At 46.0% G+C, this 20000-nt stretch overlaps 1 protein-coding gene across 1 annotated transcript in view; it reads right to left on the reverse strand.

Annotated features, from left to right (window-relative positions):
- The window catches only part of LOC106586950 (unconventional myosin-X), a 265626-nt gene that overhangs the window by 15786 nt on the left and 229840 nt on the right, over positions 1-20000 (reverse strand). The window contains exons 27-34 of the mRNA XM_082969251.1: positions 19385-19480; positions 15599-15692; positions 8929-9127; positions 6891-7079; positions 6303-6460; positions 5591-5714; positions 4578-4875; positions 750-957 (exon numbers count right to left, since the gene is read on the reverse strand). Coding sequence (XP_082825377.1) covers positions 750-957; positions 4578-4875; positions 5591-5714; positions 6303-6460; positions 6891-7079; positions 8929-9127; positions 15599-15692; positions 19385-19480 — 1366 coding nt within the window. The remainder of the gene's footprint in view (positions 1-749; positions 958-4577; positions 4876-5590; positions 5715-6302; positions 6461-6890; positions 7080-8928; positions 9128-15598; positions 15693-19384; positions 19481-20000) is intronic.

Consider the following 20000-nt stretch of genomic DNA (forward strand, 5'->3'; position numbering starts at 1 on the left):
GTGTGGGGGATGGGATGGGGTGTGGGGGATGGGGGATTGGGGATGGGGGATGGGGGATTGGGGAGTGGGGGATGGGATGGGGAGTGGGGTGTGGGGGATGGGGGAGTGGGGTGTGGGGGATGGGGGATGGGGATGGGGGATTGGGGATGGGGAGTGGGGTGTGGGGGATGGGGGAGTGGGGTGTGGGGGATGGGGATGGGATTGGGGATGGGGGATGGGGGAGTGGGGTGTGGGGGATGGGATGGGGTGTGGGGGATCGGGGATTGGGGATGGGGGATGGGGGATTGGGATGGGGAGTGGGGGATGGGGGATTGGGATGGGGAGTGGGGTGTGGGGGATGGGGGATGGGATGGGGGATTGGGGGTGGGGGATGGGGAGTGGGGGTGGGGATGGGGGGTGGGGATGGGGGTGGGGGATGGGGGTGGGGGGTGGCGGATGGGGATGGGGGGTGGGGGATGGGGAGTGGGGGATGGGGGATGGGGTGTGGGGGATGGGGGATTGGGGATGGGATGGGGGATTGGGGGTGGGGGATGGGGAGTGGGGGTGGGGATGGGGGTGGGAGTGGGGGATGGGGGATGGGGGTGGGGGATGGGGAGTGGGGGATGGAGAAAACGGATGTATGGATTGACCCTGGCAGATATTACTGTATTTTTTACAGCTACTACTCCTTGTGGAAAACATACTTTTTACAGTATAATCCACAGAACAGCGTAGTGTAGATGTGGACATGTCAGAGCAGCATCAGTTACCTCTCCAGCGGTGGTGTGTGAGTTGATGGAGATCTTGCAGGACCCGCCTCCGTGGCAATAGACCGTAGTAGTCATTTCCTGCCGGGTCAGTAAGGCTACGATCTCATCCTGAGACGGAACATAGTCCCTGACCTTGGTCCTCTTCAGAGATTCACCTATGAAATGGGCGAACATGTCCACCTCTGTTCCGGGAAACTGCTCCTTCACCCTGGAGAAGAACGGACAAACAGACATACGGTTAACTGAGGTTGTAGAGGATGAGCAAATCAACGTTACTGATGTCTTACTGTCCAGTTTACTCATCCATACAAATCAGTCACAGAAAACACGGCTATATTTACTACAAGCTATAGGGAGGGGAACACATTCTGCTAACTACAAGCTATAGGAAGGGGAACACATTCTGCTAACTACAAGCTATAGGGAGGGAACACATTCTGCTAACTACAAGCTATAGGAAGGGGAACACATTCTGCTAACTACAAGCTATAGGGAGGGAACACATTCTGCTAACTACAAGCTATAGGAAGGGGAACACATTCTGCTAACTACAAGCTATAGGGAGGGGAACACATTCTGCTAACTACAAGCTATAGGAAGGGGAACACATTCTGCTAACTACAAGCTATAGGGAGGGAACACATTCTGCTAACTACACGCTATAGGGAGGGAACACATTCTGCTAACTACAAGCTATAGGAAGGGGAACACATTCTGCTAACTACAAGCTATAGGGAGGGAACACATTCTGCTAACTACAAGCTATAGGAAGGGGAACACATTCTGCTAACTACAAGCTATAGGGAGGGAACACATTCTGCTAACTACAAGCTATAGGGAGGGGAACACATTCTGCTAACTACAAGCTATAGGGAGGGAACACATTCTGCTAACTACAAGCTATAGGGAGGGGAACACATTCTGCTAACTACAAGCTATAGGGAGGGAACACATTCTGCTAACTACAAGCTATAGGGAGGGAACACATTCTGCTAACTACAAGCTATAGGGAGGGAACACATTCTGCTAACTACAAGCTATAGGGAGGGAACACATTCTGCTAACTACAAGCTATAGGGAGGGAACACATTCTGCTAACTACAAGCTATAGGAAGGGGAACACATTCTGCTAACTACAAGCTATAGGGAGGGAACACATTCTGCTAACTACAAGCTATAGGGAGGGAACACATTCTGCTAACTACAAGCTATAGGGAGGGAACACATTCTGCTAACTACAAGCTATAGGAAGGGGAACACATTCTGCTAACTACAAGCTATAGGAAGGGGAACACATTCTGCTAACTACAAGCTATAGGGAGGGAACACATTCTGCTAACTACAAGCTATAGGGAGGGAACACATTCTGCTAACTACAAGCTATAGGGAGGGAACACATTCTGCTAACTACAAGCTATAGGAAGGGGAACACATTCTGCTAACTACAAGCTATAGGAAGGGGAACACATTCTGCTAACTACAAGCTATAGGGAGGGAACACATTCTGCTAACTACAAGCTATAGGGAGGGAACACATTCTGCTAACTACAAGCTATAGGGAGGGAACACATTCTGCTAACTACAAGCTATAGGAAGGGGAACACATTCTGCTAACTACAAGCTATAGGGAGGGAACACATTCTGCTAACTACAAGCTATAGGGAGGGAACACATTCTGCTAACTACAAGCTATAGGAAGGGGAACACATTCTGCTAACTACAAGCTATAGGGAGGGAACACATTCCGCTAACTACAAGCTATAGGAAGGGGAACACATTCTGCTAACTACAAGCTATAGGGAGGGAACACATTCTGCTAACTACACGCTATAGGGAGGGAACACATTCTGCTAACTACAAGCTATAGGGAGGGAACACATTCCGCTAACTACAAGCTATAGGGAGGGAACACATTCTGCTAACTACACGCTATAGGGAGGGAACACATTCTGCTAACTACAAGCTATAGGGAGGGAACACATTCCGCTAACTACAAGCTATAGGGAGGGAACACATTCTGCTAACTACAAGCTATAGGGAGGGAACACATTCCCCTAACTACAAGCTATAGGGAGGGAACACATTCTGCTAACTACAAGCTATAGGGAGGGAACACATTCCGCTAACTACAAGCTATAGGAAGGGGAACACATTCTGCTAACTACAAGCTATAGGGAGGGAACACATTCTGCTAACTACAAGCTATAGGGAGGGAACACATTCTGCTAACTACAAGCTATAGGAAAGGGAACACATTCTGCTAACTACAAGCTATAGGAAGGGGAACACATTCTGCTAACTACAAGCTATAGGGAGGGAACACATTCTGCTAACTACAAGCTATAGGGAGGGAACACATTCTGCTAACTACAAGCTATAGGAAGGGGAACACATTCTGCTAACTACAAGCTATAGGGAGGGAACACATTCTGCTAACTACAAGCTATAGGGAGGGAACACATTCTGCTAACTACAAGCTATAGGAAGGGGAACACATTCTGCTAACTACAAGCTATAGGGAGGGAACACATTCTGCTAACTACACGCTATAGGGAGGGAACACATTCTGCTAACTACAAGCTATAGGCAGGGAACACATTCTGCTAACTACAAGCTATAGGGAGGGAACACATTCTGCTAACTACACGCTATAGGGAGGGAACACATTCTGCTAACTACAAGCTATAGGCAGGGAACACATTCTGCTAACTACAAGCTATAGGAAGGGGAACACATTCTGCTAACTACAAGCTATAGGGAGGGAACACATTCTGCTAACTACAAGCTATAGGGAGGGAACACATTCTGCTAACTACAAGCTATAGGAAGGGGAACACATTCTGCTAACTACAAGCTATAGGGAGGGAACACATTCTGCTAACTACAAGCTATAGGAAGGGGAACACATTCTGCTAACTACAAGCTATAGGGAGGGAACACATTCCGCTAACTACAAGCTATAGGAAGGGGAACACATTCTGCTAACTACAAGCTATAGGGAGGGAACACATTCCGCTAACTACCAGTTGTAAACTACTACCAGTTGTAAACTACTACCAGTTGTAGGCTACTACCAGTTGTAAACTACTACCAGTTGTAAACTACTACCAGTTGTAAACTACTACCAGTTGTAGGCTACTACCAGTTGTAAACTACTACCAGTTGTAAACTACTACCAGTTGTAGGCTACTACCAGTTGTAAACTACTACCAGTTGTAAACTACTACCAGTTGTAAACTACTACCAGTTGTAGGCTACTACCAGTTGTAAACTACTACCAGTTGTAGGCTACTACCAGTTGTAAACTACTACCAGTTGTAAACTACTACCAGTTGTAAGCTACTACCAGTTGTAAACTACTACCAGTTGTAAGCTACTACCAGTTGTAAGCTACTACCAGTTGTAAACTACTACCAGTTGTAAGCTACTACCAGTTGTAAACTACTACCAGTTGTAGGCTACTACCAGTTGTAAACTACTACCAGTTGTAGGCTACTACCAGTTGTAAGCTACTACCCATGATCCCTATAGGCCTGTGCCCTCATAATGGCCAGTGCTCATTTTGCGCGTGCGTCGCTCCATATCTCAAAACCATATAAAATATCTTGGTTTAACATAGTTGCTATTGACCAACTGAATGCCTTCAACTGAAATGTGTCTTCCGCATTTAGGTGAATATAGAGAGTTGAGAATATTTATACCTACAGAAAGCTGAGACCATCCTCTCTTCAACAAGGACAAGGGAACGAAGCTGCCAAAGCTGTTTTCCCCGCAACTGCATTTTGAAGGTAAAAGTACCTTTTGAGGTGGAATTTGAGGTAAAAGTACCTTTTGAGGTGGAACTTGAGGTAACGCAGGATGCCCCGGCTAGGCAGGAAGGTACAGCTCATACAGGTGAGGAGGTGCCAGTGGGCGCGATTGGCTGAGCTGTTGGGCTGAGGCACGTGATTGGTCTGCTTGATGAGCTGGCAGTAGACCTCGTCTCGGAGCAGGCGTAGGTCGTGGCAGGTCTGGAGGATACCCTGGATGATCGGGACCGGATCAGACACTGCCTCCATCTCTTGCAGAGAGTTGAAGATCTTCACTGCCTCGTCCTGCAGGCTGGCATAGCCCTTCTCCTTTTGGACTACGGAGAGAGAGGGGGAGAGCGAGAGAGAGAGAGAGAGAGGGGGAGAGCGAGAGAGAGAGAGAGAGAGAGAGAGAGCGAGAGAGAGAGAGAAGGGGAGAGCGAGAGAGAGAGCGAGAGAGAGAGAGGGGGAGAGCGAGAGAGAGAGAGAGCGAGAGAGAGAGAGAAGGGGAGAGCGAGAGAGAAGGGGAGAGCGAGAGAGAGAGAGAGAGAGAGAGAGAGAGAGAGAGAGAGAGAGAGAGAGCGAGAGAGAGAGAGAGGGGGAGAGCGAGAGAGAGAGAGAGAGGGGGAGAGCGAGAGAGAGAGAGAGAGGGGGAGAGCGAGAGAGAGAGAGAGAGAGAGAAGGGGAGAGCGAGAGAGAGAGAGAGAGAGAGGGAGAGCGAGAGAGAGAGAGAGAGAGAGCGAGAGAGAGAGAGAGGGGGAGAGCGAGAGAGAGAGAGAGAGAGGGGGAGAGCGAGAGAGAGAGAGAGAGGGGGAGAGCGAGAGAGAGAGAGAGAGAGAGAGAGCGAGAGAGAGAGAGAGAGAGAGAGAGAGTTATGGTGGTCACTGCTTTATGCATTTAATTTCTAGCAAAAATGTGTTAATACAACTGTAGTCAAATACACGAGACCCTTCGCTCCACTAGGAGTTAAAAGAAGTAAATCAAGTCCTTTCAGTGTAAAATATAAACTAGCTTTAATAAGTCCCTCCAGGGTCTTAAAGGTAAACGACTCACGGTGGATGTTGACTTCGCCGTAAGGCAGAGGCAGCAAGGGGGAGTGGAGCGGGTGCTGGGTATATCTAAGGATAGGGTTTCTCCAGTACATCTGTTCCACAGCCTCCACGTTCAGACTGCTCTCCTGGGGGGGGGGGTTAAAGGTCAGGGGTTAAAGGTCAGAGGTTTGCCTCTAGTTCCTTCATCATCACGAGCATCTCCTGAGCCTGGTCCCTCTCTATGTAACCCAAAATATAACATATTGTAACGGCCCTGGCCATAGAGAGGGTTTTTTTTTGTTCTTTATTTTGGTTAGGCCAGGGTGTTTACATTGGGTGGGCGTTCTATGTTCATTTTTCTATGTTGGTTTGTTTCATTGATTTTGGCCGTGTGTGGCTTCCAATCAGGCACAGCTGTAGTTGGTTGTTGCTGATTGGGGGTCACACATAAGGGCCTGTTTTTCCGTTGGGGTTTTGTGGGTAATTGTTTGTGTTTAGTGTTTTGCACCTGACAGGACTGTTTGGCTGTTCGGTTTTCTTATTTTGTTGTATCGTGTTCGTTCTTATATTAAAATTCAATGATGAACACTAACTCCGCTGCACCTTGGTCTACTCTCTCTCACCACAGCCCGTTACACAATGGCAGATTAAGATAGCACAAACAGATCTGGGACCAGGCTTCATCTGACATAAAATGACCACATCTCAGTACGCAGGCTGGTGATTGGCTGTACCTTGATGTCCCTAATGAGTTGCTGTGTGGGTGTCTCTATGGGAACCTTGCTGTCGACAGCCCCCTGTATGGCCGACGCCCAGCGCATAGCCTCATTCACTAGTTTGGTGTAGAGGTGGTACGAGTGTTTCCGGCCGTGGACGATGATGTTCCAGTAACCTGGGGGGAGGGGGAGAGACAGGAAGGAAGTTAAAGAACGTAGAAAAGTCTGGGGCTAAATCACAAAACAAATGGCCCCCTATTTCCTAGTTCACTATTTTGACACATACTGAGTGACTCAAGGAGCATTAAAGTAATATATATATATATATATATATATATATACACATTTTAGTCATTTAGCAGATGCTCTTATCCAGAGCGACTCACAGTAGTGAATGCATACATTTCATAAAATTTTTTTTTCTGTGCTGGCCCCCCGTGGGAATCGAACCCACAACCCTGGCGTTGCAAACACAACCCTGGCGTTGCAAACACCATGCTCTACCAACTGAGCTACAGGGAAGGCTATATATATATATATATGCTATGATATGGTGGACATAGTGGACTTCCTTTGACCAGTGTCCTATTCTCAGTCTCTACCTACCTGTTTCCTTGAAGACCTTCTCGTCGGGCTGGACCACAGAACAGAGACTGTTGAGGACCAGGGTCCCCAGCTTGGACACGTTGCGCTCTGAAGACTTGTAGTAGTCCAGAGAGTTAGAGGTTAAAACAAACCATCTCTTCTTCAGCTTCAGACTCGTGCTCTTAGCCCTGATCTCCTTGTGAAGCCAACCTAGAGAGAGAGAGAGAGAGAGAGAGAGAGAGAGAGAGAGAGAGAGAGAGAGAGGAGAGAGAGAGAGAGAGAGAGAGAGAGAGAGAGAGAGAGAGAGAGAGAGAGAGAGAGAGAGAGAGAGAGAGACTATAAGGACACTAAGGTTATATCCAGTACATAGAACAGACAACAAACTGAATGTATAAACAATTCTAGAGTATATAGGCAGATCTATTATAAGATATTCTTATTCAAAAGGACACCTCCACTTTATGCTCTAGTGCTGCACAGTGGAATTTCACCTTAAGGACACTAAACAGGTATGAATGGACCCAGGTACGTACAGATACAGGTATGAATGGACTCAGGTACGTACAGATACAGGTATGAATGGACCCAGGTACGTACGGATACAGGTATGAATGGACCCAGGTACGTACAGATACAGGTATGAATGGACTCAGGTACGTACAGATACAGGTATGAATGGACCCAGGTACGTATGGATACAGGTATGAATGGACCCAGGTACGTATGGATACAGGTATGAATGGACCCAGGTACGTACGGATACAGGTATGAATGGACCCAGGTACGTACAGATACAGGTATGAATGGACCCAGGTACGTATGGATACAGGTATGAATGGACCCAGGTACGTACGGATACAGGTATGAATGGACCCAGGTACGTACGGATACAGGTATGAATGGACCCAGGTACGTACAGATACAGGTATGAATGGACTCAGGTACGTACAGATACAGGTATGAATGGACCCAGGTACGTACGGATACAGGTATGAATGGACCCAGGTACGTACGGATACAGGTATGAATGGACCCAGGTACGTACGGATACAGGTATGAATGGACCCAGGTACGTACGGATACAGGTATGAATGGACCCAGGTACGTATGGATACAGGTATGAATGGACCCAGGTACGTACGGATACAGGTATGAATGGACCCAGGTACGTACAGATACAGGTATGAATGGACCCAGGTACGTATGGATACAGGTATGAATGGACCCAGGTACGTACGGATACAGGTATGAATGGACCCAGGTACGTACGGATACAGGTATGAATGGACCCAGGTACGTACGGATACAGGTATGAATGGACCCAGGTACGTACGGATACAGGTATGAATGGACCCAGGTACGTATGGATACAGGTATGAATGGACCCAGGTACGTACGGATACAGGTATGAATGGACCCAGGTACGTATGGATACAGTTATGAATGGACCCAGGTACGTATGGATACAGGTATGAATGGACCCAGGTACGTACAGATACAGGTATGAATGGACCCATGTACGTATGGGTATGAATGGATACAGGTATGTATGGGTATGAATGGATACAGGTATGTATGGGTATGACTGGATACAGGTATGAATGGATACAGGTATGTATGTGTATGACTGGATACAGGTATGAATGGATACAGGTATGTATGGGTATGTATGGGCATGTATGGGTATGTATGGGTATGAATGGGTATGAATGGATACAGGTATGTATGTGTATGACTGGATACAGGTATGAATGGATACAGGTATGTATGGGTATGTATGGGTATGTATGGGTATGAATGGGTATGTATGGGTATGAATGGATACAGGTATGTATGGGTATGTATGGGTATGAATGGGTATGAATGGGTATGAATGGGTATGTATGGGTATGAATGGATACAGGTATGAATGGGTATGAATCAGTGGAGGCTGCTGAGGGGAGGACAGCTCATAAGAATAACGGAATGGAATGGGATCAAACACATGTAAACCATCTTTCAAAAACAAGGACATTTCTAAGTGACCCCAAACTTTTGAACGGTAGTGTAGGTCACTGACCTCTGACGAGGAAGTCCTGTCCATCTATCCTGGCGTCTCGTTTAGGTTTCTGCAGCAGGCCGATCCAGTGGTGCATCTCTTCAGGCATCTCAGTGTTGCAGTGGATCACACGGTTAGCAGTGATGATGACGAACGAGTTGGGTCTGTCAGGGTTGTCCGACGCGCACACAGAGTCGATCAATCCAACATCCACAGTTCCCTGTTTCACAATATTGGCATATCGTCAAACAACATGAACACTGTCTGTAACTCCTAGACCGACCGGACCGGACAGACAGACAGACAGACAGACAGACAGACAGACAGACAGACAGACAGACAGACAGACAGGGAGACAGACAGACAGACAGACAGACAGACAGACAGACAGACAGACAGACAGACAGACAGACAGACAGACAGACAGACAGACAGACAGACAGACAGACAGACAGACAAGGCTACACATCATGACAGACAGACAGACAGACAGACAGACAGACAGACAGACAGACAGACAGACAGACAGACAGACAGACAGACAGACAGACAGACAGGCAGACAGACAGACAGACAGACAGACAGACAGACAGACAGACAGACAGACAGACAGACAAGGCTACACATCATGACAGACAGACAGACAGACAGACAGACAGACAGACAGACAGACAGACAGACAGACAGACAGACAGACAGACAGACAGACAGACAGGCAGACAGACAGACAGACAGACAGACAGACACTGTTCATTTAATAATAATAATAATAATAATAATAATAATAATAATAATTGTTATGTGTATCGCTTAGCTTGGGCACCGTTGAACTTGTTATTCATACTGGTCCTTCACCCAGTTCAATGTAACAGTGATGGGTTTAGGATACTGTCCTTCACCCAGTTCAATGTAACAGTGATGGGTTTAGGATACTGTCCTTCATATTCACCCAGTTCAATGTAACAGTGATGGGTTTAGGATACTGTCCTTCACCCAGTTCAATGTAACAGTGATGGGTTTAGGATACTGTCCTTCACCCAGTTCAATGTAACAGTAATGGGTTTAGGATACTGTCCTTCACCCAGTTCAATGTAACAGTGATGGGTTTAGGATACTGTCCTTCATATTCACCCAGTTCAATGTAACAGTGATGGGTTTAGGATACTGTCCTTCACCCAGTTCAATGTAACAGTGATGGGTTTAGGATACTGGTCCTTCATATTCACCCAGTTCAATGTAACAGTGATGGGTTTAGGATACTGGTCCTTCACCCAGTTCAATGTAACAGTGATGGGTTTAGGATACTGGTCCTTCACCCAGTTCAATGTAACAGTGATGGGTTTAGGATACTGGTCCTTCACCCAGTTCAATGTAACAGTGATGGGTTTAGGATACTGTCCTTCACCCAGTTCAATGTAACAGTGATGGGTTTAGGATACTGTCCTTCACCCAGTTCAATGTAACAGTGATGGGTTTAGGATACTGGTCCTTCACCCAGTTCAATGTAACAGTGATGGGTTTAGGATACTGTCCTTCACCCAGTTCAATGTAACAGTGATGGGTTTAGGATACTGTCCTTCACCCAGTTCAATGTAACAGTGATGGGTTTAGGTTACTGTCCTTCATATTCACCCAGTTCAATGTAACAGTGATGGGTTTAGGATACTGTCCTTCACCCAGTTCAATGTAACAGTGATGGGTTTAGGATACTGTCCTTCACCCAGTTCAATGTAACAGTGATGGGTTTAGGATACTGGTCCTTCACCCAGTTCAATGTAACAGTGATGGGTTTAGGATACTGTCCTTCACCCAGTTCAATGTAACAGTGATGGGTTTAGGTTACTGTCCTTCATATTCACCCAGTTCAATGTAACAGTGATGGGTTTAGGATACTGTCCTTCATATTCACCCAGTTCAATGTAACAGTGATGGGTTTAGGTTACTGTCCTTCACCCAGTTCAATGTAACAGTGATGGGTTTAGGATACTGTCCTTCACCCAGTTCAATGTAACAGTGATGGGTTTAGGATACTGTCCTTCATATTCATCCAGTTCAATGTAACAGTGATGGGTTTAGGATACTGTCCTTCATATTCACCCAGTTCAATGTAACAGTGATGGGTTTAGGATACTGTCCTTCACCCAGTTCAATGTAACAGTGATGGGTTTAGGATACTGGTCCTTCACCCAGTTCAATGTAACAGTGATGGGTTTAGGATACTGTCCTTCACCCAGTTCAATGTAACAGTGATGGGTTTAGGATACTGTCCTTCACCCAGTTCAATGTAACAGTGATGGGTTTAGGATACTGGTCCTTCACCCAGTTCAATGTAACAGTGATGGGTTTAGGTTACTGTCCTTCATATTCACCCAGTTCAATGTAACAGTGATGGGTTTAGGATACTGTCCTTCACCCAGTTCAATGTAACAGTGATGGGTTTAGGATACTGTCATTCTCCCAGTTCAATGTAACAGTGATGGGTTTAGGATACTGTCCTTCATATTCACCCAGTTCAATGTAACAGTGATGGGTTTAGGTTACTGTCATTCACCCAGTTCAATGTAACAGTGATGGGTTTAGGATACTGTCCTTCATATTCACCCAGTTCAATGTAACAGTGATGGGTTTAGGATACTGTCCTTCACCCAGTTCAATGTAACAGTGATGGGTTTAGGATACTGGTCCTTCACCCAGTTCAATGTAACAGTGATGGGTTTAGGATACTGTCCTTCACCCAGTTCAATGTAACAGTGATGGGTTTAGGATACTGTCCTTCACCCAGTTCAATGTAACAGTGATGGGTTTAGGATACTGGTCCTTCACCCAGTTCAATGTAACAGTGATGGGTTTAGGTTACTGTCCTTCATATTCACCCAGTTCAATGTAACAGTGATGGGTTTAGGATACTGTCCTTCACCCAGTTCAATGTAACAGTGATGGGTTTAGGATACTGTCATTCTCCCAGTTCAATGTAACAGTGATGGGTTTAGGATACTGTCCTTCATATTCACCCAGTTCAATGTAACAGTGATGGGTTTAGGTTACTGTCATTCACCCAGTTCAATGTAACAGTGATGGGTTTAGGATACTGTCCTTCATATTCACCCAGTTCAATGTAACAGTGATGGGTTTAGGATACTGTCCTTCACCCAGTTCAATGTAACAGTGATGGGTTTAGGATACTGTCCTTCACCCAGTTCAATGTAACAGTGATGGGTTTGGGATACTGGTCCTTCACCCAGTTCAATGTAACAGTGATGGGTTTAGGATACTGTCCTTCACCCAGTTCAATATAACAGTGATGGGTTTAGGATACTGGTCCTTCACCCAGTTCAATGTAACAGTGATGGGTTTAGGATACTGTCCTTCACCCAGTTCAATGTAACAGTGATGGGTTTAGGATACTGTCCTTCATATTCACCCAGTTCAATGTAACAGTGATGGGTTTAGGATACTGTCCTTCATATTCACCCAGTTCAATGTAACAGTGATGGGTTTAGGCTACTGTCCTTCATATTCACCCAGTTCAATGTAACAGTGATGGGTTTAGGTTACTGTCCTTCATATTCACCCAGTTCAATGTAACAGTGATGGGTTTAGGATACTGGTCCTTCACCCAGTTCAATGTAACAGTGATGGGTTTAGGATACTGTCCTTCACCCAGTTCAATGTAACAGTGATGGGTTTAGGATACTGGTCCTTCACCCAGTTCAATGTAACAGTGATGGGTTTAGGATACTGTCCTTCATATTCACCCAGTTCAATGTAACAGTGATGGGTTTAGGATACTGTCCTTCATATTCACCCAGTTCAATGTAACAGTGATGGGTTTAGGATACTGTCATTCATATTCACCCAGTTCAATGTAACAGTGATGGGTTTAGGATACTGTCCTTCACCCAGTTCAATGTAACAGTGATGGGTTTAGGATACTGTCCTTCACCCAGTTCAATGTAACAGTGATGGGTTTAGGAAACTGTCCTTCACCCAGTTCAATGTAACAGTGATGGGTTTAGGATACTGTCCTTCACCCAGTTCAATGTAACAGTGATGGGTTTAGGATACTGGTCCTTCACCCAGTTCAATGTAACAGTGATGGGTTTAGGATACTGTCCTTCACCCAGTTCAATGTAACAGTGATGGGTTTAGGATACTGTCCTTCATATTCACCCAGTTCAATGTAACAGTGATGGGTTTAGGATACTGTCCTTCACCCAGTTCAATGTAACAGTGATGGGTTTAGGATACTGTCCTTCATATTCACCCAGTTCAATGTAACAGTGATGGGTTTAGGATACTGTCCTTCATATTCACCCAGTTCAATGTAACAGTGATGGGTTTAGGATACTGTCATTCATATTCACCCAGTTCAATGTAACAGTGATGGGTTTAGGATACTGTCCTTCACCCAGTTCAATGTAACAGTGATGGGTTTAGGATACTGTCCTTCACCCAGTTCAATGTAACAGTGATGGGTTTAGGATACTGTCCTTCACCCAGTTCAATGTAACAGTGATGGGTTTAGGATACTGTCCTTCATATTCACCCAGTTCAATGTAACAGTGATGGGTTTAGGATACTGTCCTTCATATTCACCCAGTTCAATGTAACAGTGATGGGTTTAGGATACTGTCCTTCATATTCACCCAGTTCAATGTAACAGTGATGGGTTTAGGATACTGTCCTTCACCCAGTTCAATGTAACAGTGATGGGTTTAGGATACTGGTCCTTCACCCAGTTCAATGTAACAGTGATGGGTTTAGGATACTGTCCTTCACCCAGTTCAATGTAACAGTGATGGGGTTAGGATACTGTCCTTCACCCAGTTCAATGTAACAGTGATGGGTTTAGGATACTGTCCTTCACCCAGTTCAATGTAACAGTGATGGGTTTAGGATACTGTCCTTCATATTCACCCAGTTCAATGTAACAGTGATGGGTTTAGGATACTGTCCTTCATATTCACCCAGTTCAATGTAACAGTGATGGGTTTAGGATACTGTCCTTCATATTCACCCAGTTCAATGTAACAGTGATGGGTTTAGGATACTGTCCTTCATATTCACCCAGTTCAATGTAACAGTGATGGGTTTAGGATACTGTCCTTCATATTCACCCAGTTCAATGTAACAGTGATGGGTTTAGGATACTGCATGATACTCTAATGTTCCCCTGTACCCATTATGAGGTTGCTACAACCTAGCCTCCGAATGAACGTTTATAATGTAAGTGCACAGGTCAAGAGACAAGCTGGAGTAATCAAGGACACAGACAGTGACACATTCAATACCGCCTTGCACACTCTTTCCTGCATCTAGCTGATCTAGGGTGGAATCATTAGTCCAAACAGTTACAAAACGAGAGTTTCTATTGGACAAATGCAGGTAGTTCTATCTCTGTTTCGTTCCGTTTGCTTCCGTTTAAGAAACGTTTTTTTATCCGACAGAATCGACGGAATGAATACACCCCTGATCAGCCTCAAACACAGTTCCCTTTCATAGCAGCCACGTACAAACAGCATGATCACTTTCATAGCAGCCACGTACAAACAGCATGATCACTTTCATAGCAGCCACGTACAAACAGCATGATCACTTTCATAGCAGCCACGTACAAACAGCATGATCACTTTCATAGCAGCCACGTACAAACAGCATGATCACTTTCATAGCAGCCACCTACAAACAGCATGATCACTTTCATAGCAGCCACGTACAAACAGCATGATCACTTTCATAGCAGCCACGTACAAACAGCATGATCACTTTCATAGCAGCCACGTACAAACAGCATGATCACTTTCATAGCAGCCACGTACAAACAACAAACAGCTAACATAAATTGCATTCCTCTCTGTTTGAAGCCAGGTGTTTGAGTAGGCTAAATTAGATAGCTGCATTAGCTAGCTAAGTAAGTGAACGTGATTTTTTTCCTAAACTAAATATAGCTAGCTCTCTCTCTCTCTCTTTGCTGCTTCTTCATTTTGAAGAAATGAATTTGTTCAAAACAGTTCAACTATTGTCTTTGAGTCAACTATTCACCACATTTTATACACTGCAGTGCTAACTAACAGTAGCTTACGCTTCAGTACTAGATTCATTCTCTGATCCTTTGATTGGGGAGACAACAAAAGAGGCTTCTGAGGGGAGAATGACTCATAATAATGTCCAGAATGGAGCAAATGGAATGGCATCAAACCCCAGGAAACCATGTGTTTGATGTATTTGATACCAATCCACTTGTTCCGCTCCAGTTATTACCACAACCACGTTCTTCCAAATTAAGGTGCCACCAATCTCCTGTGGTGGATAACATGTCAGTTCATGTTGCAAGAGCTCTGATAGGTTGGAGGACAACCTCTGGAAATTGTCATAATTACTGTGTAAGTCTATGGAAGGGAGTGAGAACCATGAGCCTCCAAGGATTTGTATTGAATTCAATGTACCCAGTGGAGGACGGAAGCTAGCTGTCCTCCGGCTACACCATGGTACTACCCTACAGAGTGCTGTTGAGGCTACTGTAGACCTTCATTACAAAACAGAGTGTTTTTAATCAGTTATTTGGTGACGTGAATATATTTAGTATAGTTTTATCTAAAAAAAAAAGGATCACTTTTAATATTTCACTAGTCGTATTCCTCCCCTTCCTCCTCTGAGGAGCCTCCACTGACGTGACGGAGGTGATACTGACCACAGCGTTCTTGGGGTTGGCCTGCTCATGATGTATCTCCATCAGCTGTTCTGGACTGGCGCTCTGGACACGACTCAGCACGTTGAACCAACCACTGGAGGGAGAGAGAGGGAGAGAGAGGGAGAGAGAGGGGGAGAGAGGGAGAGAGAGGGGGAGAGAGAGGGAGAGAGGGGGAGAGAGGGGGAGAGAGAGGGAGAGAGAGGGAGAGAGGGGGAGTGAGAGGGAGAGAGGGGGAGAGAGGGGGAGAGAGGTAAGGATTCCACAGAGCAATACACTGGTGGACCACTAGGGGTTAATACAACATCTATACAACACTGGTGGACCACTAGGGGTTAATACAACATCTATACAACACTGGTGGACAACTAGGGGTTAATACAACATCTATACAACACTGGTGGATCACTAGGGGTTAATACAGCATCTATACAACACTGGTGGACCACTAGGGGTTAATACAGCATCTATACAACACTGGTGGACCACTAGGGGTTAATACAGCATCTATAAAAACACTGGTGGACCACTAGGGGTTAATACAACATCTATACAACACTGGTGGACCACTAGGGGTTAATACAGCATCTATACAACACTGGTGGACAACTAGGGGTTAATACAACATCTATACAACACTGGTGGACCACTAGGGGTTAATACAGCATCTATACAACACTGGTGGACCACTAGGGGTTAATACAGCATCTATACAACACTGGTGGACCACTAGGGGTTAATACAGCATCTATACAACACTGGTGGACCACTAGGGGTTAATACAGCATCTATACAACACTGGTGGACCACTAGGGGTTAATACAGCATCTATACAACACTGGTGGACCACTAGGGGTTAATACAGCATCTATACAACACTGGTGGACCACTAGGGGTTAATACAGCATCTATACAACACTGGTGGACCACTAGGGGTTAATACAGCCTCTATACAACACTGGTGGACCACTAGGGGTTAATACAGCCTCTATACAACACTGGTGGACCACTAGGGGTTAATACAGCCTCTATACAACACTGGTGGACCACTAGGGGTTAATACAGCATCTATACAACACTGGTGGACCACTAGGGGTTAATACAGCATCTATACAACACTGGTGGACCACTAGGGGTTAATACAGCATCTATACAACACTGGTGGACCACTAGGGGTTAATACAGCATCTATACAACACTGGTGGACCAATAGGGGTTAATACAGCATCTATACAACACTGGTGGACCACTAGGGGTTAATACAGCATCTATACAACACTGGTGGACCACTAGGGGTTAATACAGCATCTATACAACACTGGTGGACCACTAGGGGTTAATACAGCATCTATACAACACTGGTGGACCACTAGGGGCTAATACAGCATCTATACAACACTGGTGGACCACTAGGGGTTAATACAGCATCTATACAACACTGGTGGACCACTAGGGGTTAATACAGCATCTATACAACACTGGTGGAGCACTAGGGGTTAATACAGCATCTATACAACACTGGTGGACCACTAGGGTTTAATACAGCATCTATACAACACTGGTGGACCACTAGGGGTTAATACAGCATCTATACAACACTGGTGGACCACTAGGGGTTAATACAGCATCTATACAACACTGGTGGAGCACTAGGGGTTAATACAGCATCTATACAACACTGGTGGACCACTAGGGGTTAATACAGCATCTATACAACACTGGTGGACCACTAGGGGTTAATACAGCATCTATACAACACTGGTGGACCACTAGGGGTTAATACAGCATCTATACAACACTGGTGGAGCACTAGGGGTTAATACAGCATCTATACAACACTGGTGGACCACTAGGGGTTAATACAGCATCTATACAACACTGGTGGACCACTAGGGGTTAATACAACATCTATACATTATTTTCTACCAGCTACTAACAGACCCATCTACCAGATACTAACAGACCCATCTACCAGCTACTGCAGCAGAGGGCTAGAGTCTGGACAGAAGAAGGCTTGAGTCTGGACAGAAGAGGGCTAGAGACTGGAGAAGAGGCTTGACTACAGTCCCTGGTTCGAATCCAGGCTGTATCACATCCGGCCGTAAATGGGAGTCCCATAGGGCGGCGCACAATTGGCCCAGCGTTGTCTGGGTTTGGCTGGGGAAGTAATGGGCTCATATATGGACCTATGCATCAGCTCTAATATACATGTGGGTGTTTTGAATGAATCATCACCTTTATAAAGCGCTGTCCATTTTGTTGTTAAGCTTTGAAACAACATCCACAACTACCATGTTTTACACTGTTAAAACCTGCTGTTGAACTTTCTTCAAATTGACAAATCACAGTGAGGTGAGTTTTAGAAGCACAATATTGTTTTGAGAATCAGGGTTTGATGTGATTTTCGACTGCATTTGCAATGATGTCAGAGTGGTTAGAGGAACAATAGAGCCCTGAGTACCAAGCCATTAGGACCTGATGGAGGGACAATAGAGCCCTGAGTACCAGGCCATAAGGACCTGATGGAGGGACAATAGAGCCCTGAGTACCAAGCCATTAGGACCTGATGGAGGGACAATAGAGCCCTGAGTACCAGGCCATTAGGACCTGATGGAGGGACCGTAGAGCCCTGAGTACCAGGCCATAAGGACCTGATGGAGGGGCAATAGAGCCCTGAGTACCAGGCCATTAGGACCTGATGGAGGGACAATAGAGCCCTGAGTACCAGGCCATTAGGACCTGATGGAGGGACAGTAGAGCCCTGAGTACCAGGCCATTAGGACCTGATGAAGGGACAATAGAGCCCTGAGTACCAGGCCATTAGGACCTGATGGAGGGACAATAGAGCCCTGAGTACCAGGCCATTAGGACCTGATGGAGAGACAATAGAGCCCTGAGTACCAGGCCATTAGGACATGATGAAGGGACAATAGAGCCCTGAGTACCAGGCCATTAGGACCTGATGGAGGGACAATAGAGCCCTGAGTACCAGGCCATTAGGACCTGATGGAGGGACAATAGAGCCCTGAGTACCAGGCCATTAGGACATGATGGAGGGACAATAGAGCCCTGAGTACCAGGCCATTAGGACATGATGGAGGGACAATAGAGCCCTGAGTACCAGGCCATTAGGACCTGATGGAGGGACAATAGAGCCCTGAGTACCAGGCCATTAAGACCTGATGGAGGGACAATAGAGCCCTGAGTACCAGGCCATTAGGACCTGATTTGGCCGGGTATGGTTTCCAATCAGAGGCCAGCAGCTGTCTATCGTTGTCTCTGATTGGGAACCATACTTAGGCAGCTGTCTATCGTTGTCTCTGATTGGGAACCATACTTAGGCAGCTGTCTATCGTTGTCTCTGATTGGGAACCATACTTAGGCAGCTGTCTATCGTTGTCTCTGATTGGGAACCATACTTAGGCAGCCTTTTGTTTTCTGCTTCGTCTGTGTCACCTGACAGAACTGTTGGCTGTCGTTTTTGCTTCTTTTGTCAAAGTGTTTCGTTTTTCCATTAAATATAATTATGAGCACTCGACACGCTGCTTCTCGGCCCCCTCTATACGACGCCCGTTACCCATGATTCATTACTGCCGGCGTGGCTGAACATGTAGCCTTCCCTGTAGCTCAGTTGGTAGAGCATGGTGTTTGCAACGCCAGGGTTGTGGGTTCGATTCCCACAGGGGGCCAGCACAGGAAAAAAAATAAAATGTATGAAATGTATGCATTCGCTACTGTAAGTCGCTCTGGATAAGAGCGTCTGCTAAATGACTAAAATGTAAGACATACCTGGCGTCTTCAGGAGTCTCTGCGTAGATGTGGTAGGTTCTCTCTTCGGTCACGATGTTCAGAGAATTCTCCTTGGCATGGTTATCCACTATGTCCCTGTGGACAGCAGGACAGGTTAGAGATGGGTTATCCACTATGTCCCTGTGGACAGCAGGACACCACAGGTTAGAGACAGGTTATCCACTATGTCCCTGTGGACAACAGGACAGGTTATCCACTATGTCCCTGTGGACAGCAGGACAGGTTAGAGACAGGTTATCCACTATGTCCCTGTGGACAGCAGGATAGGACAGGTTAGAGACGGGTTATCCACTATGTCCCTGTGGACAGCAGGATAGGACAGGTTAGAGACGGGTTATCCACTATGTCCCTGTGGACAGCAGGATAGGACAGGTTAGAGACAGGTTATCCACTATGTCCCTGTGGACAGCAGGACAGGTTAGAGACGGGTTATCCACTATGTCCCTGTGGACAGTAGGACAGGTTAGAGACAGGTTATCCACTATGTCCCTGTGGACAGCAGGACAGGTTAGAGACAGGTTATCCACTATGTCCCTGTGGACAGCAGGATAGGACAGGTTATCCATTATGTCCCTGTGGACAGCAGGACAGGACA

This window comes from Salmo salar, chromosome 25 (genome assembly GCF_965601325.2).
Source record: "Salmo salar chromosome 25, fSalSal1, whole genome shotgun sequence".
Lineage (NCBI taxonomy): Eukaryota > Metazoa > Chordata > Actinopteri > Salmoniformes > Salmonidae > Salmo > Salmo salar.